This window comes from Pomacea canaliculata, linkage group LG7 (assembly GCF_003073045.1).
Source record: "Pomacea canaliculata isolate SZHN2017 linkage group LG7, ASM307304v1, whole genome shotgun sequence".
NCBI classification, from domain to species: Eukaryota; Metazoa; Mollusca; class Gastropoda; order Architaenioglossa; family Ampullariidae; genus Pomacea; species Pomacea canaliculata.
The window spans coordinates 24981956-25008614 of record NC_037596.1 but is presented as its reverse complement, the minus strand read 5'-3'; the positions used below and the strand labels follow the sequence as shown (position 1 = coordinate 25008614).

General features: G+C 36.1%; 2 protein-coding genes and 1 long non-coding RNA gene across 6 annotated transcripts in view; all 3 read left to right on the top strand.

Moving 5' to 3' along the window:
- Nucleotides 1-14600, top strand: part of LOC112568675 — a 104860-nt gene extending 90260 nt beyond the window's left edge. For all 4 annotated transcript variants that reach the window (XM_025246098.1, XM_025246088.1, XM_025246089.1 and 1 more), the window contains 4 exons: nt 11070-11117; nt 11520-11714; nt 12262-12477; nt 12798-14600. In XM_025246098.1, the coding sequence (XP_025101883.1) occupies nt 11070-11117; nt 11520-11714; nt 12262-12477; nt 12798-12850 (512 nt within the window). In that variant the 3' untranslated portion in view covers nt 12851-14600. The remainder of the gene's footprint in view (nt 1-11069; nt 11118-11519; nt 11715-12261; nt 12478-12797) is intronic.
- On the top strand, nt 3014-3970 carry LOC112568685. Its single transcript, XR_003100145.1, has 3 exons — nt 3014-3041; nt 3419-3520; nt 3617-3970. It is a non-coding gene; the product is annotated as an uncharacterized LOC112568685 (long non-coding RNA).
- Nucleotides 14601-17221: 2621 nt separating the features above from the next.
- Nucleotides 17222-23082, top strand: LOC112567555. The gene is made up of 7 exons (XM_025244251.1): nt 17222-17236; nt 19999-20242; nt 20436-20486; nt 20715-20765; nt 21090-21296; nt 21555-21824; nt 22070-23082. Exons 1-7 carry the CDS (start codon nt 17222-17224, stop codon nt 22123-22125), a joined length of 894 nt encoding a protein of 297 aa, XP_025100036.1. The 3' UTR covers nt 22126-23082.
- The last annotated feature ends 3577 nt before the right edge of the window (nt 23083-26659 follow it).

Genomic DNA, 26659 nt, shown 5'->3' with positions numbered 1-26659 from the left:
TTAGTACAGCTTATCGAGTAGAATCACACTTCCGACGGAGCGATTATAAGCACGTGTGTAAGTCAAATCCTTAAATGCCTCGAGTGACTTATCTTGCACTTCAAGTGCTTTGACTATTCAATCCTTAGTTTTCATCGTCGTCTACACCTGCACTCTCGTCATTGGTAACTCGTGTTTCTTGTATGATTGAATACCAGTTTGTGTGTGGAGCATTACTACTACTTTTATTATTATCATCATCATCATCATTGCTCATTTCTCGTGTACTTAAAACTATTATTGAAAAGTCACAGCACAAAACCTTTTTGACCTTGTATGGTTAGTAGGTCGTCATGTGATCTGGGTTGGCCTAGAGGTCAACTGAGGTTCCCGTGGGAAATTAGGAAATGTTCCTTACAATGACACACCGAAGCACTTTACTCATTCGGTATCTCTTTCCTGGATTTCCTGGACTTCGAACTGTCACTAAATAATGGCAGATTGAGGACATTTTAGTAACTGTTGCGTTCTTCTATACACAGACGAACAACCTTGCAAAACGATGGATTGTAAATCGACTTAATCTGATCTTAAGATATTTCCTTGTTTACATCTTAATACCAACTGGTATATCCTTGGCTTCACTGTGTTTTTTACAGCGGTCTGAATCCAGAATATCTGTCTACATTATAAAATTATTCTGTCTACTAATTACAGTGCAAAGCGCTCAACTGCAGACCAAGTCTAGTATAATTGTTTTGTCTCTCTAATTTCTCTTGTTAATTTATGTAACATTAATTGGGCTCCAAGCTCCATCTTTCACTACATTACAGAATCTTATGACATAATTCCACCTCGTTTATGTTAAAAAAAGAACTATTATTATAACTGATTCTGCCTTCCCTTCTCTTGTGTTCAAGAGCGGAGGCTTTATCGTGAGCTTATTAAACACACTTATAATTCCGACACCAACATGTCGAAAAGGATGTGCTAATCTGTACAGTTAAAATGTATTTGTGTTCCGTCCGCAGCTGCCTGTCTCAGTAATCAACATATGAAGAGAGCAAATATTTTTAAACGGATCCATGTCAACATTTTTTTTTTACTAAATACCAGTTTTAATGTACTTTGTTATACATCTTCTGTCTGATAATAGTTGTCAGAATTTATTTGTCTTTTGCTTATTAGTTCTTGTATGTGTGTGTGGTATGTTAGTGTACATGTATACCAGACATATTTGCGAGTACACCCACTCTGGGTAAAAGTAGATTTGAGAAAGAAGTGAATTAATTAATGGGTAAGGAGGACAAATGAAGACAAGACATAAAGAGAAGGACACAATCAAAGAAGACAAAACAAAATTTCTCTTACTTATAACATAGTGATCTTGATTCACCTGAGGCCAAACTCCCAAACACTTTGTCTCATCAAAACAGACGTGAAAACCAATCGCTCATAAGGATCCTCGAAAAACAAAAACCCTTGTCAGTAAGATAGTTCTTGTAAACAACGACCCAGCCTGGACTCTCATTGTGTTCACATCTTGGCCAGTACTGATAGTAACACCACGCAAAGGTCTAGCCGTTGTCTATCAAAATAGGGGCAATAGTTAAGCATGTAATTGCTTGAGGTATCTCTAATAAACATTCATGTGTGTTATCTCCTCAGACCCCACCACCAGTTAGTGTAACTTACCTGTAGTGGTGTGGTGGTTTGCGCGCCTTGTCGATCCACAGAGCTATATCGGCGGGAGCATTGTGCTCCTGGAAGGTCTAACCAGGCACCCTGGCCCTCCAGGTTTGGGGTTTTGCTTTAGGCTAACAACCTACTCATGTAAAAAAATAGCTGTTACAGAAAACTTAACAGTACCACAACAAGGGACTGGTAGGTAAGATTCCTCTCTAGAATAGCTTATGACGCGTGCTGGTGAAAGCCTTAGGGAAGGCAGCTTGCCGACTCATCGTTTGACTACCAAGGTAAGAACCAGGATAGGGACTTGGAACATCAGAACCCTCTACGAAAGTGGTAATTCAGCTCAAGTGCCAAACAAATAAACTGAGTAAACTAGCAGAAGAAGCGGAGAAGACTGGCTTAAATGTCAACAAAAATGACTGAAGTCATGAGAATAAAAAAACAACAAGCAACTCTTAATCCAACCAAGGAGAAAACATCATAGAAACAGATCCCTTAGTTTTTCGGGAGAGAAGGGTCAACAAGGACGGTGGAGCGGACGATGACATCAAAAGCCACATCAACATGGCCAGGCATGCTTTCAACAGCCTAGGCCCCATCTGGAACTCCCGAAAGTTATCCTTCTGTAAGACCCGCATATTTAACACCAATGTGAAGGCAGACCTACTTTATGGTTCTGAAACCTGGAGAGGGACAAACACCATCAACAACAAGTTCCAGACTTTTACTAACCGATGCCTACACCATATTCTGTGGAAAAGAACCAACCAGAATGTCACTCTCCAAGACATCAAAAAGCGGAAATGGGGCTGAATAGGACACACACTGCGGAAACGAACTGTCACCCTTGTAAAGAAGGCACTTGACTAGAACTATCAGGGGCAGAGTAGAGTCTAAAGATCAAAGGAGACTCGGAAAAGAACAGCAGAAGGCGGGGCAAAGGAAGTCGGAACCACGTGGGCCCAACTGACGGGGAATTTCCCAAAACCTGGTCCGCTGACGAGATGTTGTTGCAGTCCTTTCATCTTCAAGGATTAACAAGGAATAAACTAGTAAACCTTCTCCTCAGTCCTCAGTCCTCAATAGTTGATTGCAATCACACAATTCAGAGACAGAAGCCACATCGACAGAGTCATCGTCTTTCACAGAAGTGATGTGTCGTAAGCTGACGATCATTAAGATACTTGGTAAAGTGACTGGAGAACAAATTTCAAGCTGCTTGTTCCCATGAGGAATTAAATTGAGGTGTCCAAGACTGTCTAAAGAGTACAATCATTTCATTGTGCTCTAAATGTGAAAAAAAATGTCTCCTGCATCAACTTTTCTGTGCTTGGTGTGTGTTGTACTCATATCGTCTGTCTCCGGCCAAGGTAAAGCACCATTTACTTTTAGGTTTTGTTTAAACTATTGTATATGTCTATTTAAATTAGCATATAGTATTTTAAGCGTACTTTTTGTAATTACAGATGATGTGAAAATTGTGCACTTCACATTCAAACTGTTGGGAATTAACGGTATTTAGACAAATAAATGCACTTTAAACGAATTAGATTTTGTAAATAAATGTTCTGTATCGTTAATCTTTCAATCCTTTAGTGTGCATTGTGTTTTATTCCCTTTATAAATATATGAACAAGTTTTAACGAAAATTAATTTATATATATATAAGACGTAGTTTAAGCTGAAATGAAATGAAACCCAATTTAACATTCATTGAATCCCTGATTTTCACTATGTCTGTGTTTAGAAAAAACAAAAGAGGACCGGAGATATATTATTATTCCTTTCGGAGTTATATCAACTATACTAGTTCTTATTGTTCGCTGCTGTATGGCAAGAATGAACCGAGGTAAGTTTTACAATTTAATTATTTCATGAGTTATAATATAGGGTATCCTGCATACTTCTGTCTTTACTTAAACTTTTATTGATGTTTATTCCATAGAAATGCAATCACAACAGAGGAAATGTGTTCACTATTGGCTGAATCCAGAAACCTACATTATGGGTGTCACACCGCATGGAACTTAAGGCGGCAGGATCACCCAGAATGGTTGAAAATTTTTTTTTTTCGATGACAGTAACTTAATATGTGTCATTTTATTCATAAATCTTTTCTCTTTCAGAGGGTAAGTTAAACTTTTGCCAGAGCTATGTAGTTTTTTAGATAATTGCATCTACACAGGGTAGGGGTGGCATGTCAGAATGCTCGAAAATGGAAAATAACATTCAGTCACCTGCAACATGACACACAAATAATAACCGCTCCCAATATAACTTCTAAATAATAATTACTCCCTACTTCCTGCACTTCCGCCAAGTTGAAAGCATGGCTTGTGATTGTTTTTAGTGACATTTTAATTAAACTTTGGACCGATTATTGTGGCTACTGTTGTGACACTAACTATGGCTAATGATCTGTGCCAAACTTTAACGAAAACCTACGTTAGTGCTGACTGTCTTCCGTTATTTTCCACATTTGTTAACAGATTTCTTGAAACTTTGCACATATACTCCAGATGGAGTGGCTCTGGTATGAACCAAAATCTCATTCCTATGTTTAATACTTTCTAAGATATAAGGGCACAAAAGCTGTATTTTTGACAAAATTTTAACACTTTTTAAAGTCTTACATCACAGACAAACCAGATACACTAGACTAATGACAGTGGTTCATGCTACAGCTACACGTCTTCTCCAAATGTAGAAAAAGTATTTTAGCTCAGTCTCTGATACTTGGGTCTAGACCAGTTCTGAAGTGTAGGCTAGTTTTATTAGTGTCGCGAGGGTATATATTTTTCATTTATTTAATTTTTAAGCCCTTTCCTCATTCCAGAAACCATCAAGATGTCATTATCTTAAAAATACAACACCTTAACCACATTCTGACCAAATTTTATGTTTATACATTAATTAGTTGGCCCATGTCATTCAGAACAAATTTGGTACCCAGTTTTGGGTGATCCTGCCGCCTTAAAGACAAAAGGAGATAAATCATATACTGTCCTACCTTTCCTAGACTTTCAATTACGCATCTTTTAATATCGGGCAAATATACTTTGACATGATTGTCGCAAGATCTGGGGCATGGCCTAACATCACACCATTATTTCTTTCATCATTAATCCAACTTTCCGCAATGTCGCTCCAACTGAAATTGATATATCTCTTCCACAATGAGATCAATAAGGAGAAAACAGGATGTGAGGTCAGTTAAAGGGGACAGACCTTAAGAAACAAAAAAAAAAGAGTAGGTTCTTTCATTAAAAAATCACCTTACAACTCCAAACAGTTCTTTCCCTTTGTTGAAAAAGTATCAGAACAGGAAACGACGCCATTTTGAAAAAAAACTGACCACAGACTTACTGATCATAGAGGTTTGTGGTGCAGACCTACGCAAATCAAGACTGAAGCAACTGGAAGGAAATCCACCCAAAAAATTTATATGTAAACCACAAAATGATAAGATTCTGTTTGTTTGGCATGGTGAATGGATTGCACTGTCTTCTCTCTTCTTGGGATGGCCGTTGGAGACTATCTACATGATGAAATGTAAGCCAAGAAGAAATTATCTTCATCAGTATGCTCAATTCAGTGCTGATTGTGATGATATCTTGTCAAGATCCCAGGTTTAATCCCAGGTTTAATTCCGACACGAACACGTCTGAAAGGATTTGCTCATCTGGATACATGAATCGTACTAGTGTCGTGTTTGTGTTGTCTGCACATCCATGTCTTGGCACTGAACATGTTAAGAATATTTCGAAAACGGATGATTGTTCACTTCTATATTTTAATATACTTTTTATGCACTCTAAGAATTTATTCGTCTTTAGATAATCAGTTCTTGAATGATACTGAACATTGATATACATTATACTAGGTTGCGGATTTGTCTGTGTGTGTTAAAATCGTTTAAGTAGTTTATTGGTGGATGCATTTGTTTAAAGCAGATTGCCTAGAAAGATCTCTTTCTGTTTAACCAAAAGTTATCTAATCTTTTTACATTTTTGTGTTGCAACACCATCGATCATCATAAACTCATCAATCATCCCTCAAATCTTCTGTGTCCATCGTCATCGTTAGCATCACTAAAAAAACAAACAGAAATGCCGTTGTCTGCCGTGAAGAAAATAATCTGTAATGAGGGACATGACCACAAAGAAGTCGTTTGATTAGACATTTGCGAGCAAAAATATTTGAAAGTGAAAGCCGTGGTTGCTTTCTTGATATTTTACTTTCCTGTCATCCAGGCCTTACAAAAATGAAAGAGACGAACACACGGGCACACACGAGAATATAGACACACAAACAAACACAGACTTTCTCCTCTTGATACATGAAGAATATTTTAGTGTCCACTCAGTGACCTTATTACACTTCCTTGTAAGACTAGCTTACAAACATGGCCGACACATGTGAGTGACAAACAATCAAGCCTCAGTGCTTAGTCACGTGTCAATGCGGAATCGCTTCAGTAACTGAAAAAAACAAAGTTTAAATAGAGACGAGCCTAAAAATTGGGTTTGTTTCCTGGCGACATGTATTTTGTTTGTGTGTGTGAGAGAGAGAGAGGAGTGAGCGTCTGTCAATGTGTGATGATGATGATGATGATGATGATGATGATGATGATGATGATGATGATGATGATGATGATGATGATGATGATGATGAGTGCGTCTGTGTCGCTCTTACGCACATATACACACGCACATGCACTTACACATGCACTAGTTAGAAGAGAGTGGAATAATACAGTCTTAGTGCAAGTTGAAACAAGGAAATGTATTCAAACATCGAAGTTTTTAAACGAGGCATTCTTAATTCTCGTGACCGTTAATACTGTCGAAACCTGTAAGCTGAGCGGAGGAGAGAAAATCTGACCTCCCATCTGTTACTTCCGGTGTGGATCTTCCGGCATCAAAGCACCATGTCCGGATGTGTACAATTAATCACAGTTACAGAGTCCACTGCATGTCTTCTCATGCGCATTTTCTGGCGCCTTAAACCTCGTTGTGTATTTGTACAGAGACTGCACACAGTCAGAACACGAGTATCTATGGACAATGAAACAGAATTTTGAATGTTAAACAACTCAAGATATTTTTATTAGCTTGTATTCTCTATATTGATGTTAACAAATAAAACTGAATCGTGAAAACTAGCCCTAAATAGGTTTCAATGACATTGTCAAGTGTACTAATATTAATAGTAAAAGAATTAAAAAATCCATCTCCTCCTCCTCTTCTCCTCCTCCTCCTCATCATTATCATCAGTATCATCATCAACGTCATCATCATCATCATCATCATCATCATCATCATCATCGTCGTCGTCGTCGCTGTTGTCGAGTGCTCGAGATCAGGTTTAAAATATGAGTCTATGATTGCTAACTTTTTTCAGATGAGCTCTAGAAACTATCTTCTGGATCACAACTTGGTTCCTGTACATAAACTTCCCCATCGAAGAGTTCTAAGCTTACATATTCAACACATAATCCAAACGGTTCTGAAAATGTTAATGACGGCTGAAAAAACAAGAAGAAATAATCTTAATAATTAATAACCTTAAATGGCTAAAAAAGTCTGAAGAAAATTATATTTCATTTTTTTGTTTGCACACATAAGTGTCTCTTTAATAACAAGCTCTATCCCAGACATGAAGGAGACACAATTATTTAAACGAACCCAACTAGCACTTGGATACAACAGGACAATACTTTTCGAATAAACTAATCTGAAAGTGAAATAATCTTTACCTAGCTAGACTAAATTGAGATAAGACAGACTAAACCAAGCTAAGCTAAACTAATGACTATGTGTGTATGGACCAAGACCTGTAAGATCATAATTCTACTCATCGCGGAAGCGTTTCTTCCAGAGGGCGCTAGCAGGTTCGAAACTAAGCTTCGTGGAAATGGCAGGAGTAAGCCCATCCCACTGCAGTTAAATTAAGTGGAAGTGCTTCAGAACCTAAGCTGACTGGTGCTTGAACCCAGAACGAATGACAGCTGAGTTCCACTTCCCGCTTCACTTTCCCATCCTGTCCACATCTGCCTGCTGGTAGCTGCATATAAGGTGAGTGCGATGAACCACTCACTTCATCTTGTTCCAGCCGCCAGCCCAATAGTGATGTGAGCTGAATGTTGTGGCACTTCTCCTCCTGCGAGGTAAGAATTTTTTTTTTTTTGCTGAGGTCTTTTGTAGAGGTTTTGTCAGTCTTGTATTGAAGTGGCTTTTTCAACTCAACACATTCTCGAAAGTTTCGCTGTCTTGTGAAGATCACAGGAGACCAATGGCAAAGACCCGGGACATTGAAACTTATATAGTTAGAAGAAAAAACTTATTTCATAGAATACAGAACATTTTTGATAGTGTCATGCAATATAAATATTTATTCTCATTGTGTAACTTCGTTCTGTATCCTACTTCTTACTGTAGTTCCATCTCTTTCTGCCTTACATACATATAAACACTTCGAATTTAAAAGCATTTGTATCCAAATGATGCTAGCGATTAAGACGAACATTGTTTAGTCTCTAAACATTTTTTCTATAGCCTTTCTCCTCTCTTTCTCTCTATCTATATACATATCTCACAAATGTACTATATATATATATTGAGAATGAATGACTTGGGGATTTCATAACTTTGGAAATATAAGTGTTCATTTTGTTCTTCCCATGCTCATTCAGGAAGGTAGCATATTCATGTATTTAGAACAAGAAGACATGGTTTCAAAAAGTAAAATAAAATTCTTAAACCTTATTCAAAATTTTAGTTTCAAAGTCAGAGGGATCCGACTTCAGATTTTGCCCAGCGGGAAGAGTTCAAAGGTTGGTGAGAGGAACGCGCAGTAAGATATTGAGATGACATGAGTCATAGTTTCTGTTCCTGCCTAGGGCTCTGAACAGGGATCAGATTAAGGAAATAAGTAGGATTAATACGAGGTTAATCTCATTGCAGCTCGAGAATTCTGTACACGCTATTTGTTCATAGTTGTGTCCATGCTTTGGTTGCAAGACAATTAGTGGGCTGATTGTAAAGTAAGTCCTCTGCTACTCTGAATAGAGATTTTCAGGGCTTACCGGTACTTTAATATATGGCTATTCTAGGAATATATTCTTGAGCGAACACACACACACACACAGAGAGGACACACACACACACGCCTTTTCTGTCTCTTCCTTGAGGAGTACGAGCAGCTCCTTATCAGTTCTTCCTACAGTCTTTCCTGAAATGATTCTGTCCCGGTCAGCGTCAGATTTTCATAAATTATTTTTCTTAGCTAATTATTTATTGTTGGATAACACAGCAAAGTTGAACAGGATATTGCCATTTACAAGCCCTTCAGTAATTTTGCTACGCCCTCTGAAGACTTCCTCAGTAACCGACTGTTGTAACCAGTTCATTCTGCAAATACTATCTGTTAAAACTTTCCTTTAGAATTTTTAAAAGGGATTCAAAACTTAGATGAACTTAAAATGCTACTTTCATGATGGTTTGTCTTTAATATTTTCTGTCTGCAGCTGATAGACTCTGGTGACTTGTCTTTAAAGTCAATTGGAGACCATCATACAATTCGAGCGGATGTCTGAAAGTCCCGCCCTTCCTGCATGTGAAAGTATCAACTATTATACACAGCATATTATGAAGTTCCTGTTATTAGCAACAGCTTCTAATAATAATATGAAACAATTTAAAAGCTTCAAGTGAGCTTTTAGTTTCATGATCTACTCCCTTTTATCATAAACACAATTAATATGTCTGTTTTTAATTTGTTGATTGTTTGTGATTGACAGACACCACAGTGAACAGAAGTACTTCAGTGACATGTCTACAAAATACAAAGATGGATGATACAAGCTGACAGTAACAAGAAGACTAGAGAGAGAAGCAATTTTCTTATTTTCTCTTCAAGTTTAACAAATTTTATTATTTTATTACAATTTATTACAATCATTAGTCTAACTTGATTCTTATCTTCCATTGATATGATATTTTTGTGATATTTATTATTTTTATGTTTATAATTCACATCAGGACTTTGTCTTCTAAGAGTTATTCCACTTATACAATTTTACACGTTTACTTGATTTTTGTTAATTATTGCTGTTAAATTCTTATTTTTTACACTGATTTTTGTTTCTTCAACAGATGAATAAGAACAGCAAGTTATATTAAAATTTTAAAATACAAAATTAAAAACTGTTGCTTATAAAAATGTTATTGTATAATCAAAGCGTTCATGTGTGTTAAAAATAAATGTCATTGTTTACACCATATGTTGATCGTAAATAAAAGAAGTTTGAAAAATGGTGTTTGTTGTGACTCGGTCCCGACCGTTAAAAATCCGTTCGCGAGATAGGGGGCGCTCCGGTCGATCTGCTGCGGTGCAATTAAAAATGTTAGGGATAGGTTAGACTAAATATACTAGGCTTAAGTCGCTCGGCCTGTCTTTTGTGTTGTTTTTGTTTGTGTTTTACTTTTGTGTTTTTCTCTATTACTCAATGTTTTCTTCTTATTTTTTATTGTTATTAGGTAGAACCTTAGTATACTGTTGTATAGTCAGAGTAATCATAAAGTAAATGCTATAACATTATGAAACTCTTTAAATTTTAAATCTTATTTTTTAATTGTAATCATTTAAACATTGAGGTTAAGATACTGTTGTGTAAATTTAAACATAATAATAAAGTTAAAATATGAAAAGTAGACATATTTTAAGATTGTGTATAGTGATAACATGTGTTAATAAATTTTTGGTAAATGGTTTTTCTCCTTTATAAGTGTGTAGTTAGACAGGAAATAACTAAGTTCCATGATTAAAAACATCCTTAATAAAACCCAGAAGGTAATTAGAGCAGTAGGAAATGAATTTGATGACAAAACCAACAATTAAAACAGTTTTGAAAACGAGACGAAGAATGAAACCAATTGAACAATAAGGAACATTTTTTAAATAGTAATAATAAAAAATGTTTTGTTCTAGGAATTTGATGTTGAGGATATAGAAACAAAAAGTAAGGAAGTTTTTAGGGAAATGAAAGTAATTTTTGCTGCTAAAATGTCACAAATATTAGTAATGAAAAGTTTGATTCCAGGTGTTGTCTGCTAGGTTTAATATCGCCATAGGTTGCTGACAAAACTCCAAACTATTTTTAGTTTAAGATGCCAGAATCAAACCTCTAGCTTTCTACAGGTGTTTATAAATAGCAGATTTAAAAAATAGATAGCCTAATTTAATAAATAAATTGCATAAATAAATAAATGATAAAAATTGCATAGCTCAAACAGATGACATTATTCCAACCAGATAGGAACTAATATAATTTAATCAGTAGGTTTCTGTAGACCAAGGTGTTTCTTATGTTCTAACACGTTTTGCATCTGTTTCAGGATCACGTGGTGGAAACGCTCAGAATGAGACGGCCAATGGCAATGAAGGTGAGTGGCACATGACCCTGTCTCGTGACTTGAGGGTGTTTGATTCATATTACCCTGACATAATTTTAATGGACAGCTGATATGGCTCTAGGTGATATACACTGTATTTATTTCAAAAGTATTGCATTAGCATTTCTTTGAGGTTCCTTAAAGAAGATTGTTTCTTAACTGGAATAATCCGTCCTCAAAAATACACAAACTCAAGGACAATGTAAAAAAAAAAAATAAAATAAACCAACGAAAGACATCTTTGAAATATTGGTGAAGCCTCAGCTAAGTAAATATTACAAAATATAATAATATAATATAAATGCTAACTATACTTTTGGGATGTAAGTGGAACTCAGGTCTTACTGTGATAAAGAGAATGGAAGAACAGTTTTTTTTAATTGGATGTTGTAGGAGAGCGAACATCTAAGAAGAGTGACTCAAGCACGAGCTCCCCGGGGCAGGCAGCAGGCAATGGAAGCAAAAGTGGAGGGTCGACACCGCGTTCATCTTCCAGTGGAAGCGACAAGCCCTCTACAAATCCCAACTACACTTCGACCGCACTGCAGGAAGTCGAGATCCACCCTTACATGGACCTGCATACCAGAGGTATGTTCTCTTTCCCACACCTCTACCCGCCCCGTGAACTTCTTCGTTTTGCATTGATAGTATCAAAATAATGATGCTAATTTAACAATTTAACATTGAATACCACTAAAAGATAACCTTTAACTATTATATCCGTTTTAAAATACATTGACGATTTAAATTACAAAAATTATGCTCTTTTTTTTTAATTCTACAACGGGTTTTGTTTTTCTTTTTTTATTCTTTCTTACTTTCTTCCTTCCTTGCTTTCTTTTTATTAGCTTCTCATCTCTGAGAGATATTGATATAAGAAAAATGATTTTGCTGTTATTTTTCAGAAGTGTGGAAACTATTTTCCTTTTTTCATCTCTTTTCTTTTTTAATTTGTTATAATGAGAACAATTAAAGACAACCATAAGAGGTTGTCAATTTCGAAAGTGAAACAGAAATTCACAGAAATTAGTAAAAACAATAGGAAAGATGGTAAACTGAGGAATTGGGCAGGCAATAGAAACAAGGAGACACACGTCGAACAGGAAAGATTATTTGGTTTATTTTGAATTCTCAGATCCTACATACGCTTCCACGACTTCCAGCAAAGATCCTCACATGTACATGGAGCTGAAGACACTAAAGGCATTACAACCAGGAAGCGAGAAGAACGGAAATGATGGCTACGAAACGCCGCAGGTGCCCGGGCAGGCAAATAAAAGTTCAGACGGGTATGAGACACCCCAGCCACCCCGAGAAGGAAGACGGAGGTCTGCAACTTACGCAAATCAGGGTAACAGTTGATTTTCAACCACATGTCCCTTCCCTAAAATATGCTTCTGGACCGAGTGTTGCCATGTTGCGCAAACGACTGCGCAGTCGTACAATGCGAAGCATTTTAAATCCTCCAATCAGAGAAGCAAGATTGTAATGATTCATCTGATGACCTTTTGTGATCCATGAGGGGTAACAAGGTCATAACTGCTTAGGAAAAATTGATAGTGAAAATATAACTGCAAATATTATTTATATTTTGTGGGGTTTTTTCTTTCATTTTTGCGATAAGATGACATACCACCAAACAATGTAAAATAAATTTATTTATTTTGACAGGAGTACCTGCTGATCCCATTCAAGAAGAAGTTAACTACTATAATGAAGCATGAATCAAGAGATTCGACTTAGTCTGGTTGAAAAAAGATCCCTACCAGGGTTAAAAGAAATCACTACGGAAGGGTGAAGACAACTCACCCCTTCCAACTGCATGTGCAGAGTTCACTCCCTAAATGTTAACAACATGGGGCAAGAACCGAAAAAAATGTGACTACAGTTTTGATAAAGGTTTGGGTTGAAAGAAATGATGTCAATCATAAGAAATTTTTGTCATGATATATGAAGTACAATGTAGAAGGTCTTACATCATGTAGACTATTTTTTGGAGGAAACATGCGATTTTTAAGAGAAGGTGACATCATAGGCAGAACTTTGTCCAGCTCTGTTGTTAATGGAACGCAAGCAGTTAAAGCTGTTTCATACTCAGACAACTTGACAATATCTAGTAAGAATATCAAGTAACATCATCAAGTTTGAAAATAAAGATAAATTGCCGCTCTATGAGAAAGGAATTAACTGGCTCACTGTGTCTAGAAGATGACATGTGAAAAGCGGAGTCTAGTCACCATGAACTCACCTGATAATTCAGGTATCTCTTTCTCTTGATGAAAGATAGTTGGTGGGCAAAAGAAGCAGTACAGGCCCGAGCAGGCCTCAAACCAGCGACCACCATGCCGTTCTTAATTAGTAAAATATTGGCAAACGTTTGACCAAAGGCCCAAGCAGGCCTCGAACCAGTGACCATTAGGCTGTCGTTTAATCAGAAATATTGTCAAACGGTTTGATCAAGCCAGGTAAAAGTTATTTTGAATGAGTTATATTAAAAATAAGGGGACGCTTTCTAGGAAATGGTTGTAACTTTTTGATTATTAATGAATTTTTTTTCAACATTCAGAAAAGTAATGACAAGCAAAAATTATACTCAATTGTAAAAAAAAAACTATACCTATTTCGTTAGATAAGAGAGTTACCGTCCCATGTTCATTTTTGTAGTTTGATTGTCTGCCTGGGATGCATGGCTGCCTGACTGACCGACTGACTGATTTTGTCTTAAGTGTTTGTAAGGGATTTTTTTAAAACAGATTTATATTTGTTTTTATTTTCTTGTAACATAGCATAGGCAAAGTGTAAATTTTTCATAATCCACACTTTCAATAATACATCAATTATTTGATGGTTTTCAGTTTCTTCTGATTTTTTTTTTGTTTCATTGAGCAAAGTATGGAGGTGTGGTATTCTCATATACTCTGTCACATTGCCACCTTGTTTTCTTTGTTTTTCGCTCGCCAGATGTACAGATAAAAAAAGCTTAATTTTTTTGGATGACATAGAAAGTATTATAAATTCAACACACACACACACACGCTTTCAACCTGCCTTTGTAGCTCTTCAACACATTCACCAATAAAAATACAAATATATGTGTTTAATAGTGAGTATGTAAATAAAAAAACAAGTAAAAAGTATTATACAACTTTACCGCTCTTTTTATGATTATATATAATATTTTATATCATATTATGAGCATATATACATTTACATAAATAAAATATAGTTATAAACATATTTCACGTTGAAGAGTAATGTCTATATTTTTATATTTTTATTGTAAAACAGATTTTATGTTTGAAAAATTTAACAATACAAAGTCAAATAGATAAATATATTTCTGCATAGTTAAGATAGAAAACCTGAAAAATGAATACTTTTGTACAACTTTTACTATCAATTTTCCTCCATTTCCAACTAGTTTTTGTTTTGATGTAAAATAAAATCTCAACAAAATTAAACATTTTATATCTTTACTGAACACAATGTTGTGTTGTTACTGCTTTCTCGCTTTTCTCAACATCTTTTTATTTGTTTCTGATGACACACATAATGTATGGGAACATAAAGAAAGTATATGATGACATATACAAAATATATTTGGCACAACATACATTCAATCGTTCATCCCAACACATTACTCTATTTTGCACATGTCTCAAGCAGTCGGACAAAGTTAAAAACAAGTGTAAAAACTAGGCAGTAGGTAAATTTCAATTCGATTCAAATAAAAAGAAGTTTAAAATTTATTCTCCATCTTTATCATATCAAATCCGTATTGAACGACAATAGTAACTCAGAGCATCCGACACAGCAACAATAGTAAACCTATGGAATACTTCCTCAGCTTTTCGAAAGATGAGAGGTTGAAAAGTTCAAGACCAAAAATGTTGTCATGGAATTCCCTAGTAATGAAACATTTAGGGAGAAAATTGGTCACTATTTATTTGATTATATTTACACATTATCAGACAAAGTATAGTTCGACTCAATGTGACCGAAGTCGAACAATGTTTAGACATTCTAATATCAACAGCTTAGAAGGTTCTAGGGCGAAATAAGATTAAAAAACAGCTGCTGGTCACGAATGACATTCTATATCTCTGTGACGAAAGAAAGGCCTTCAAGAGAGAAAAGAAACCCGAAGCAGCTGCCAAAAACAAAGAAGTGAACTTGTGACATGAGGAAAGGAATGAAGGTAGCTAGAGAGAACTGAATCGAGAATCAATACCCGCACAGAGGATGGAATGGCACAAGGTGACAGCATAAAGGCCTCCAACTTCTAAAAACCCTCATTAATACAGGTCAGCCACAGACTTCAGTCATCGAAGACAGCAATGGCCCCATTCTCACAGAAAACAATGCTGTACTCAACCGATGGACTTCCTTCCTTTCCTTTCCTTCCTTCCTTCCTTTCCTTCCTTTTTCCTTCCTTTCCTTTTGAAAAAGGATAGGGCTCTACCATCAAATTAAAATTTTTTATATCCTGGTAGTTCTGTTTTATTTTTGGTGTGATAGTAACCTTTTTGGGCTTCAACACCCTTTTAATGCTTTACCCATCCTTTTTTACATTTTGGTTACTTATTATGTTGGCCTTTAAAAATATATCATGTTTATAAGAATTAGGAAGTTTTTATTCCAAAACCTTTAAAGTTACAACTACTTTTTGCCGTTCTATAGCCATAGTTGATAGCACGGCATTAAACACAAACAAACAACCGATGGACTGAGTACTGCAAATACCTGTACAACTGCAAACTGAAGACCAACACCAACATCTTTCAAAACAACCAGAGCACATAATCGAAACAGAGGAAAGTCGCCAGGTGTCGATAATGTGTCACCTGAGCTCCTCAAGAAGGGTGAAAAAGAAACTATAAAGGACTTGACTGCCCTCTTCCAAAGAGTCTGGGATCGCAAGGAATGGCTTAAAGAATGGACGCAGTCACTAATCACACCCCTCCCTAAAATAAACGAAACAGCAAACAGTGACAGAACTACAGAACCATAAGCACATTGACTTCACAAAAGCATTTTGCACTGGTTTCTTTAAGAAGCAGTCTCCAACTGTCTGTTTTAACTGATGACTTACCCTGCCAGTGTAAAGATAAGAATTAATAAGTCTGTTTGTCTATTGAATTATGCTCAACAAATTTGGTTTGGATTTTTGCCACCTACATAAATATTCTTTTTCTTATGTTTTCTTTAGTAGTTTCCCATTGGCTCGTTTTCAGATGTATGCGTTCTCAGCTTATGGGTCTGTGTGCATGTGGGATTACATACAATTATTTTATGCAAGTCTGTGTTTCCATAATTATTAGCTGCGTATGTGTGGGGTAAAGGTCGTGCACTAAACTTTACAGGTCGTTTGAAAGTTAGGTTCTATCGACCTTACTTTCCTAGGGGCCATCTTAACATGAGGGGCGTGTCTATTTTCTCTTCCTCGCTTACTTACCTTCCCCATCCCTTTGTTGAGTACCTATTTTCAACAGCTAGTTCAAGTGGGGAGGACTTTCCTGCATTCTAAACACTCGGCTATCTTCTTCCCCTATGCACGTATATCATATCTGTATAACCTCTGAAATCCTTATGGAAAATTTGCGACATGAAATACTGAATTATTATGCACTATCTATAATAGAAATGGAGAGAATTTTTAATACTTAATTGTCAAGACACTGAAATATTCACACCAACAGATTTACTCGACATAATGCTGACAGCTGAAAGAACCACCTATTTTATCAGAGTTAGTATTAATGGCAATTTAAATAAATGCGATGATAATATGATTGATTTCATGTCAGGTTCACATGCAAACGAGATTTCACATTTAAGGAAATGTTTCCTTAATTAATTGCCTCCCCTCTTACAAAGGGCAACGGGACTAGGACTCGCGGAACCCCTGTGTACAGTTCCGATCACTTAAGAGCAATCTCCCAAGTTTCGATTTCAAAAGTCGCTGGTTCTAAGCTCATCCACTCAACTGTTTCTATTGATATATGAGTTATTACTTAAGTCATGGGGTATATCGAAACTATGCGACACGAAGGTCCATGTCGACTCTTTGTAAGCTGTGTGGTCGCATCGTATAAATGGGCAGCAGGCGGGTGAGCATCAGTCTCTGCTCCGGGGTCACGAAAGGTCTCACCCTTGTGCACCTGCAGCCGCTGCCTTGGCTCGAAAGGTAAGTACTGTGTGCACTCAGGCTGATTTGAGATCTTGCTACATTACAAATAGGTTAATAGTTTTAATTGCTGTCACAAATGTCCACATTTCTTCACGAAAACATTTATAAATTGTATTCAGATTCTTCTGGATAATAATGATATATCATTTTTATCATGTCTATCGTAATGATATTTATTGTCAATCAAGGTATCTTCCACGTATTATCCCACGTAACCATCGTACATCTTAACTACTATCCATCAAGGACTCCATTGATTTTTCTTTTCTTCTTCTTTCTTTACCTCTTCGGTTCTCTTTCAGAAAATTATATTTTGCTTACAAACATGTTAGAATATGTTTTCAGATAGGCATCATCCTACTTTATTTTTTAAAAGAAGAATATTAAAATGTTTCATTTATTAAGAGTAATCATGACTTAGGTAGGACAAGGGACTTGAGCACCAAGTCTTGTTTCGTTCATTCAGATGACTTTATGGTAGTATGCATCTCCAACTTGCCACCTGTTCGGAACTTGTTTGCTCTGACTTAATCTTAATCTCATTAAGACTTCCGAGATTAACATGCTTAGCTAATGGAAGTGTCCACCACCTGGCGATATAATGAGATAATCTTAATTAAGCTAATGAGATTTGCTAGTTCTAAGGCTTTAGGATGACAAGAAACTAGGTTGTTTGTTAGAGGTTTCTTTATCCTCCTTTTATGTTCCGGACCCATGGTACCTTCCTGAATATCTAGTGTTGACATGGATTTAAAAAGTAGGACCTCTGAGTTATCTGCTTATCTCCAAAGTCTGCACCTGCTATTGGGAGGTCGACTTCACTTTCAGTCCTACTTATCACTAATTCTGTGGGTCTTGTATGTAGGGTACCACAATGATTTCCTCAATAAAGCCCAACTCATGACGACATCTTGTTCAGTATCTTATCTAAACTATAAATATAATAAACTTTACAAATTTCATTACACAAGATTTTGAATTAATTTTAGGGTAGCGGCATTATTTTAAACATTATAAAAGAGCTTTGAGCAGCAGGTAGATGACTACAGCTGTCCTCTTCCCTCTTACTGATTTTGTGCAGCAAGGGTTCAGACAAGTGAACACTTCATCAGACTGAAGGAGGACATCTCTGGTTCACAGGAACTTTTTCTTTGAGTGATGTCTTTGGTCGTATGCCTAAAAGGAGAGAGAGAAAGCATACATATTTTTCATTGAAGGAGTGTATGTGTATGTGAGTGCATGGATATGCTTTAGAATACTTGAGTGGTTGTGTGTTATGCTTGTCTTATCTGTTTAGTTTAATAAAACCATCTGTAGTTTGTACTTTAACAAACATATTGCTGCTAATGGTATTATAATTTCATAGGCAAGAAAAAAATAATTTAAATATATTTAAATATATTGCAAGAAAGAGAACCATGTTCTTATAGTAAAATGGTTTGTCTCAAAAAAAGAAAATAAATAAAAATAAAAATAAAAGAATTCGTCTAACATCACATAATGTTTTGTAGTCCGGGTGTTTACTAATGCCAAAAAAAATTATTTAATTTTCTCTAACTCTGTTTTTACTTGGTTTCATCTAGATAATTTATGTAAAATAACTTGTAAGATGTTTCTCTATTAATTAAATTAACTTGTGTTTTTTGTTGTATTTGTTGTTATGTTTCGTCTTTATTTCTGCTTTTTTGCTTCAGATCTGAAAAGGGAAAGCAGCTATCAAGAGATTATTTTAATTTAACGAAATATTTTATTTAAGGCCTAATTTACAGAAGCTGTAATTGTTATGTCTTAGTTTGATATTGAATTTCTGTTTCTGTGTTGCTTGCCTGTTGTTTGACATCATCAATAAAATAATATTGGTTCTTGGTTTATTCATTGTTGTGAAAGGTTTCGAAGATATTTTGAATTTTTTAAGGTTTAAGGCAAATCCGTTTTCTCGATTTCATGTAAGACACTTGTCTGTCTTTCAGGAAACTTCTGTGAGTTTAATTTTATGATTTGTTTTCGCATAGAATATCAAGAAGTGTTGAAAATTGTAAAGTACGGTTGTTATATGATGTTTACTTGTTGACAGCCAATAAAAGCTACCACATTTTAATGGTGTCTGTTATGGATTTTGGCTATAAAGAGAAACTCAGTAACAGGCAATAGAATTACAGAAGGTAAAGACATTTGTACCATGGAGGCTTGCCGACCGTACTGCTGCATTACCTTCTTTAGAAGTTAATTAAAACTAGATAATTACTTAGTAATAATTTAATTAAATAAATATTTTATCATATGCCAGATTTGCTACGATTGGTTGCATTTATTTTGCCCTATGACTGTAATATTATGTAGTGGTTTAAGTAACAAGGTTTTTTTGTATCTTGGTCTGCATCCAACTTATGGTATCCAGGCAAAATATTGCGATTTAAAATTAGAAATACGATAAAATATCGGTTAACCTGTGTCACAGTCTGCATATAAACAAACTAATGTAGGTAATCGACCTCAGACCATTAAATAAGAATATAAAGGGTAGTTCGACAGCAATAAACTTTAAAAAATTAAAATAAAATTAAAAGTCTGTGTATAGAGAAAGAACATGATTAAGCTTATCAATATAGTTGAAAATGTTGATCTATATGACACCTGCCTTAACGGCTCCAGGTTTCAGTTCAGTTACCTTAGTTTTCACAGACTGAATCTTCGCTCGGTACAGATGTAGCAAGAGGAGTTACTGAAAGAATCGGGGAAAGCGGACAAGGGAGGGATGACCAGTCAAATTCCCAAAACAAAAATCATCATCTGTTGGCAGGCGACAATAAGAGCAGCAATGGGTCCAACGGCAGTAATGTCCTTATAATAGCTGGCGCTGGGGCAGGAGGCTTGGTCTTGATCATCATTCCTTGTATCATCATCATCGTCATCAAGATAAAGAATAGTAAGTAGTCTTTCAATGTTTATTTTCTTAGCATCTTCATGTAGTTTATGCCTTCAAATACTCTAGAAGTTTCATGAAGGTGTATTTAGATAAAAACGGAATTAGCATAAATCTGAGACTAACAATAATATCAGTTCTAAGTTTATAAATAAGAATGTAACTTCTTTTTAATGTGACATGCTGATTGTTTCAGGATCACGAAGTGTGAAGGTGCGGAAGGTCGAGTCGACCACTGGGAATGAAGGCAAGTGACGTATTGCATTATGGGTCACGTGACAATGTAACCTAATGTTTTACTGACATTCTTATGTATGTTATTCTAGAATGATCGCTGCTTGTTGAAGTTAGCATCTAAATACTTTCATGAAGTTCTAGTCTGCAAGAAAAAAGCAACCTTAACGTAAATAGACAACAAAATAATCAATTGTTTGTATGAAAGTGAGTGAGCTGACGGATTTAATTAATATTTCAGGAAATCGGGAGGAAAACGTTCGGGTCAACGAAGAGAACAATGCAAACGAAGGTCAACAATTTTTTCCTGTTTTGCTTTATTTATTTTTCCATTATGTTGTTGTTATAAGTAGGTCATCCAATCTTAAAAGCAATAGGAATTAATTATTCAGTGGTCCCAAATCTTCTAGTAAAGCAAGTAAATATTAGTGGTTCTAAGCTATTTAAATTCCTGTCACCCAAACTTTTAACAGATTCAGATTGTTCTTAAATTTTGAGAATTTTTGAACTTGCATGTACTGCACATGCGAATGTTATTCGCAAAAAAAAATTACTTGAAGAAGCAGACACAAACAGAACTTTCAAAATTTTTTCAATAATGTTTGTGGTGTTTCAGAGGCAACAGGCGTACGGCAAGTCAGAAAGAAAAGTGAGTCCGGAGGAAGTACGCATGCGCCAGAGGCAGGAGTCGGAAGCGTAACTGAGAGCTCCAGTACTCGCTCGTCGTCATCTGGAAGTGACAAGACGCCGTCGCATCCTAATTATGACTCCACAGCCATGCAACAAGTCGAGCTTCACACCTACAAGAACTTACCTATCAAAAGTGAGTGAAGAGTGTGTAAATGAGGAAAAAAGAAAGAAAAGTAGGTAACGGATATGAGTAAAATAATAAAAAAAATTGTTTTTGCGTTAAATCTTGTCGGTTTGTAAGAATACAGGTTAACTAATACATTTTATATCATAAACTGATCACAGTTGAAGTTCAGCTTTATTTCAAGAAAATAATTAAATAAATAAGAAAATAATAAGGAATAAGGGAGGGATATAAGCTAATCAAATTGGGATATGCACTTTTTTTCAGCTTCCGGTTATACCACACCCACACCCAGGAAAGAAAGCCATTCGTACTTGAAGCTGCGGACGAGCAAAGCTCAGCAAGAGACACCCAATCCTCCCATAGTAGAAGTGCAGAATTCTGACATTTATGACACACCATACCAAACAAGAGAAGGTCTACAAGGCACCGATGCACCACCTCCTCCCGATAAGGAAACAGTAAACGGTGAAGGTTATGAAACACCACCCCCTCCTGAAAAAGGCACACCCCCAGAGGAGGCGTATGCAAATCAAGGTAACATTTTCTGTCACAAATCACTTTCGCATTTATATAATGTTAGAAATGTTTGTTGTTATGTCGGGTTATAACATAGAATTACTTTTTTCATTATATTTCATTGTTTCTTTTATTCTGTTATAGATGTCAACTGTATGGTGGTATCGCTGACACCCAATATAATTAAGAAAGATTAATGACAAAAAGCTTTCTACAATAAAAATTTTGTTTTCCTCACTTAACATCAGAATGTTTGTTTACAGGTCAGCTGTCTCAAGTCATCGAAGGGGATGAAGTCAGTTATTACAACACTGCTTGAACTACCCCAGTGGCGCGGTGGAATTTTTCTAGACAAATAAACATAAACACTATTCTATCTTTGCTGCTGGTTGGAAAAGCTGGAACATTTCCTGTGACAAAGCCAGTAATGTGGAAGAAACGAAGAAAGAGATTAAAAAACTGCTTCACATACCACTAAAGTGAGTTGTGAGTAGAAAGCTAGAGTGGAAACATGATCACGTGAACATAATTTATTGCCGACAAAATATTGTAATTGTGAGGTGTGTTAGAAGAACATATTAACTGGACTTGAGATGTCAGTTGAAAATGAAGGTAGGTGGACTGTCCGAGATGAGGAAGGCGGAGAGGAGTTGGGTGAAATAATTTCACGACCTTAGGAGGTAATGCGGAGGATGCTTGATAAGTATTTCTTCAAGGAAATATGTCTGAAAGAAATAGATGAGAATTTTATATTTTACAAACATATTGAGCAGCTGTAGTGAGTGAGTGGGGAGCAAGCGAGTGAATAATTGAGTGAGTGAAAGAATTACTATGATATTTCTGTTAAAATGTACTTTATTATATTTATACAACTACGTATGCTATATATTAACTCGTGTAATTCTTCTCAAACACTTTATTTTTTTAATAGTAGCAATTTTTTTTCCTTTTTTTGACATGCACACAGACACCCTTCGCCTATACACACATACGCGCACACACACACACACACAAACATAAACGTAGAATCATTTTCTAACAAATGCTATTGTTTTCATCAAATACCAATTCAATGTGCTAATATAGATGTGTTATTTTAGTTAGTGTGCACTGTTTTGTATTGTAACAGGCGCTAGCTACATGGCTAAGGTATAGCACTCAGCTAAGCTGCTGATGACTTAAGATAGTTTTAGCTGATTGCTTTAGGATAACCATCTAGCTTGTGTCTGCCAACAGGATGTTAACTGTCTGTCAAATAAATTTCTTCGAAAAACTATAACGATTTGGTTGCTTTTTTTTACACTTAATCTGAAGAAGCCTTTTCTTATTGGTCACGCATACCTTATCCACTTTTTCTTGGCGAAAGAGACTGCTACAAAACATTTATTTGATTAATATTACCCATGTTTAACACTTTAAACATTTTTTTACAATTGCCAACGATTATGGACATACTACAAGCATTTAAGATTCAATTAGATATAAAACCCAGAGCCTTGCATGCACATTTAAACATGAGTCTAAGACAATAGCGTCCGATGCTCTTAAAAAATGTAACACATATTAAAACTCGTCCAGCAGACACTATTTCACTCAATCTCTCCTTCCTTCTCTTTATCTTCTCTTACACACATACTCTCTATATATACTTCTCCTTTCTCTCTAGCTCTCTCTTCCTCTGATGACTGTTCATGCATACTTATTTATTGGTTATTGATCCCAAGATGGTTTTCTACAGAATTCAAATTCGGCTAATAAAAAACATATTCAATACTCCATCTTTAGTGATAACTCCGAAATTCACTGCCTGTAGCTGTGTGAGTCGTTAGCTACATAGCTGTGGCTAAAGAGTAAGCTAGGCTGCTTATATGTTACAAATGGATTTGCGGATGTCTGCGACTGGACTCCAGTTAGGAACTACATGTGATGTTTAGATGGATTTTAAACATGGTGTTGATTTTTCTTTCTTTCTCTCTCAGACACTTCTTTTCTGTCTCTCCATCACATCTTTTATATTTATTCACAAGTCAACACATTAACATATTTTCAGCATTGTGACATTGCAACCACCAGACATGCGCACATACGTATATACAAAAACACACATGTATACAAACTTATAAGCACTACAGAAATGTGTACCTAGAATTTTCTATCATTTTCAGACTTGAAACTCTGTTTTAATGCAGATGCTTGAGGTTGGATGCTCCCCAGCAGGAAAATATTCAGTCTTCTTCCCTTACAACCTCTACCACCCAACCCTGTCTGGACAATTACCTTCTGTGTTAAAAGTTCTAACAAACTGTTCAGCTCAGGTCACTGAATGTTGTTTAAACACTCATTACATAGAATTATAACCTTCTTAATATCTATTTAATGTGTTCTTTGATAGAAGTAACTTCCTTGATACATAGACAGAGGTAGTTATTCAAACACTGCATACAAACGTAAAGAGAAAAATGATATACAACATTTTCTTTAGGAAAATGTGATAAGAGTTGTTATTGTCAATTCAAGAATTTTACTTAGATTGAACATGAAGATGTTGCTGTTCAGGAGCAGACTTGCTTTAGTCAGAATAATAAAGTCATAATACAATCGATTTGGGTTGATAGTGTTATCCTGTGCTCTGCCAATATGATTTTGGATTTGTTAAAGAGTATCAAAGGATGGAAAATATTAGGCGATTCTTTCGAACTACGAATTACAAAATCTGAACAAGAGGGGCACAGCAAAATAATTAGCAGTGACCGATACTCATCTCATTTTACTCATTATCAGTAAAAAATACTTAACTGGTGGAAGTGCAACATATTTAAACATGGTGAAGATGGTGAAGATTAAACATGGTTGTGAAGAAACTGTGCACCCAAGACAGAAGCTCCAATCTACCAAAAGTAAATACATTTTCATTATCATTTTCTTTATACACATGTGCGATGTCTCAACATTGAAAATTATTATCATCTAACTTGCAAACGCATGTATGCATATGCACATACACATATACACAAATAACATGCGTTTAATAATGTACCAAAATATTATTATCAGTTTCCTGCTCGAAACTCTGTTTCAATATCCACTTGCTCACAAACAGGAAAATAACTATCAAAATCCTTTCTCTTAAACACCAGCCTCCCATCCTCCCTGGACAATCAAACCTTTGTTCGCAGAAACTGGATGACCTGCCATCGAAACCTTGTTGACCTCAAAGTGCAGGCAATCTGAATGTGACTTCCGATTGTGAACTTCCGGACATGCAGCTGCATCGAAGGATGCGAGGACTTCATTATTCTTAGTGAAAGAAGGATTTCTTTGCCCGCGGTAGCTCAGTGCGTAGTTTTTATTACTGGGGCTTGACTGTTGGTGTGACCGACAGAAAAGGTCACTGAGACACAGGAGGAAGGTCCCCATATAGATTCGTAAACAGCTCCAGTGCACCACAGAAAGTGAAAAAGAAAGTAAGAAAGGTCTTAACCTGAAAAGGACTTCCATGAGGAAGGAAGAGGAAGAAAGAATAAAGACTGTTTTTATAGGTGTTTATCTTAAATGATCCCATGTCCCTAATCTGCATATGGTGGGTCAAAGAGTGTTTAGTTCAATTTGTTTGGGACACTTCGGATCTGGCATATCTTAACCTCCTTCTGCCACCTGCCTTTCCTGTCCTGTTCCCTAATTAACTAGGTACCCATATGACTGTGATGGTAAGCCTCGATCTGGCGGCAGTCTTCACTCGTGTCGAGCAAGTCGAGCACTGTAATTACTTGAGCCAGGGATAGAATCATTGTAATCGGATATTAGCACCAAAGCTTGTACTTAACGCGTGCTTAGCTGGTTTCTAAGGTTCACCCTCAGCTATTCCAGCTACATATTTCAGTTCCTAGGTTATGGTCTCTCTAGCTGGATATAGTATGAATATGAACAATATAGTATCTTTGAGAAATAACAACTTTCAGGTAGACTCGAGAATGAAATATATTGAAAACTTAACCTGTGCTTCTTCTTATCACTGTTGAGATAATCATCCTTGTTTTGCTATTGGTACAAAGACGTCCTGTAACTTTCTTAGCTTGTAGTCATGGACAGGGTAAAGTATTAGACACTATTTTTCTCGAGACCAGATTTTTTTGTCACAGAAATACCCGTCTCTTCTCCCTCTTTTTGAATTACATTTCCCTGAGATTTCTGAAAACAGGATTCACAGGAAGAACTGCTGAGCCACAAAGATATCAAATTGGGGAACCTCACAGTTTTGAAGCCATAGCCACTTGGATGTCCTCTTTTCTGAAAGTTAGGGACGGAAAAAAATTGCGAAAGTGATATCGATGCGACTCTTATTGACAATACCTTGACAATGATTAGTATCATCATGAGAATAATGTCAACAGATAAATAAAGTGCATGATTTATTCTGTAAGATCCAGTGCACTAGCTCACACAATAACTCATCTATTGAATCGAGGCTGAAAAAATAAATAAAAATAAACAATAAATATAAATAAACGTTTTCAAACATTGGTACATATAAGGGCAATGGTCCATAGATGACAGCGATGACTGCAAAAGAAACCAAAAATTACAACAAGGAAGCATTGTATCGAAGATGGCGCTATCGAAAATCTTGTGTGGCCAAGAGGAAGACCTTTAACCCTAGCGAAAGTCAAATATACACTAATGATATATAAGTTTAAGGAAGCCAAACTTCCGGAGGACAGTGTGAGCGCCGCATCCCCAAAGTCCAGAGGAGTGTAGTCCACACCACCCACCTCCCTCTCTACCGAGCATCCCGCTCTTGACGAACTTTGTCGCCATAAAACCTGGCGAGGAGGAAGCAGGCTAATAGACCCTCC

What these genes read in the sequence shown, in the direction of transcription:
- LOC112567555 (XM_025244251.1), top strand. An exon ending in GTCGACCACTGGGAATGAAG is followed by an intron (nt 20,487 to 20,714) that starts GCAAGTGACGTA and finishes TTAATATTTCAG; the next exon opens with GAAATCGGGAGGAAAACGTT. An exon ending in CAAGAACTTACCTATCAAAA is followed by an intron (nt 21,297 to 21,554) that starts GTGAGTGAAGAG and finishes ACTTTTTTTCAG; the next exon opens with CTTCCGGTTATACCACACCC.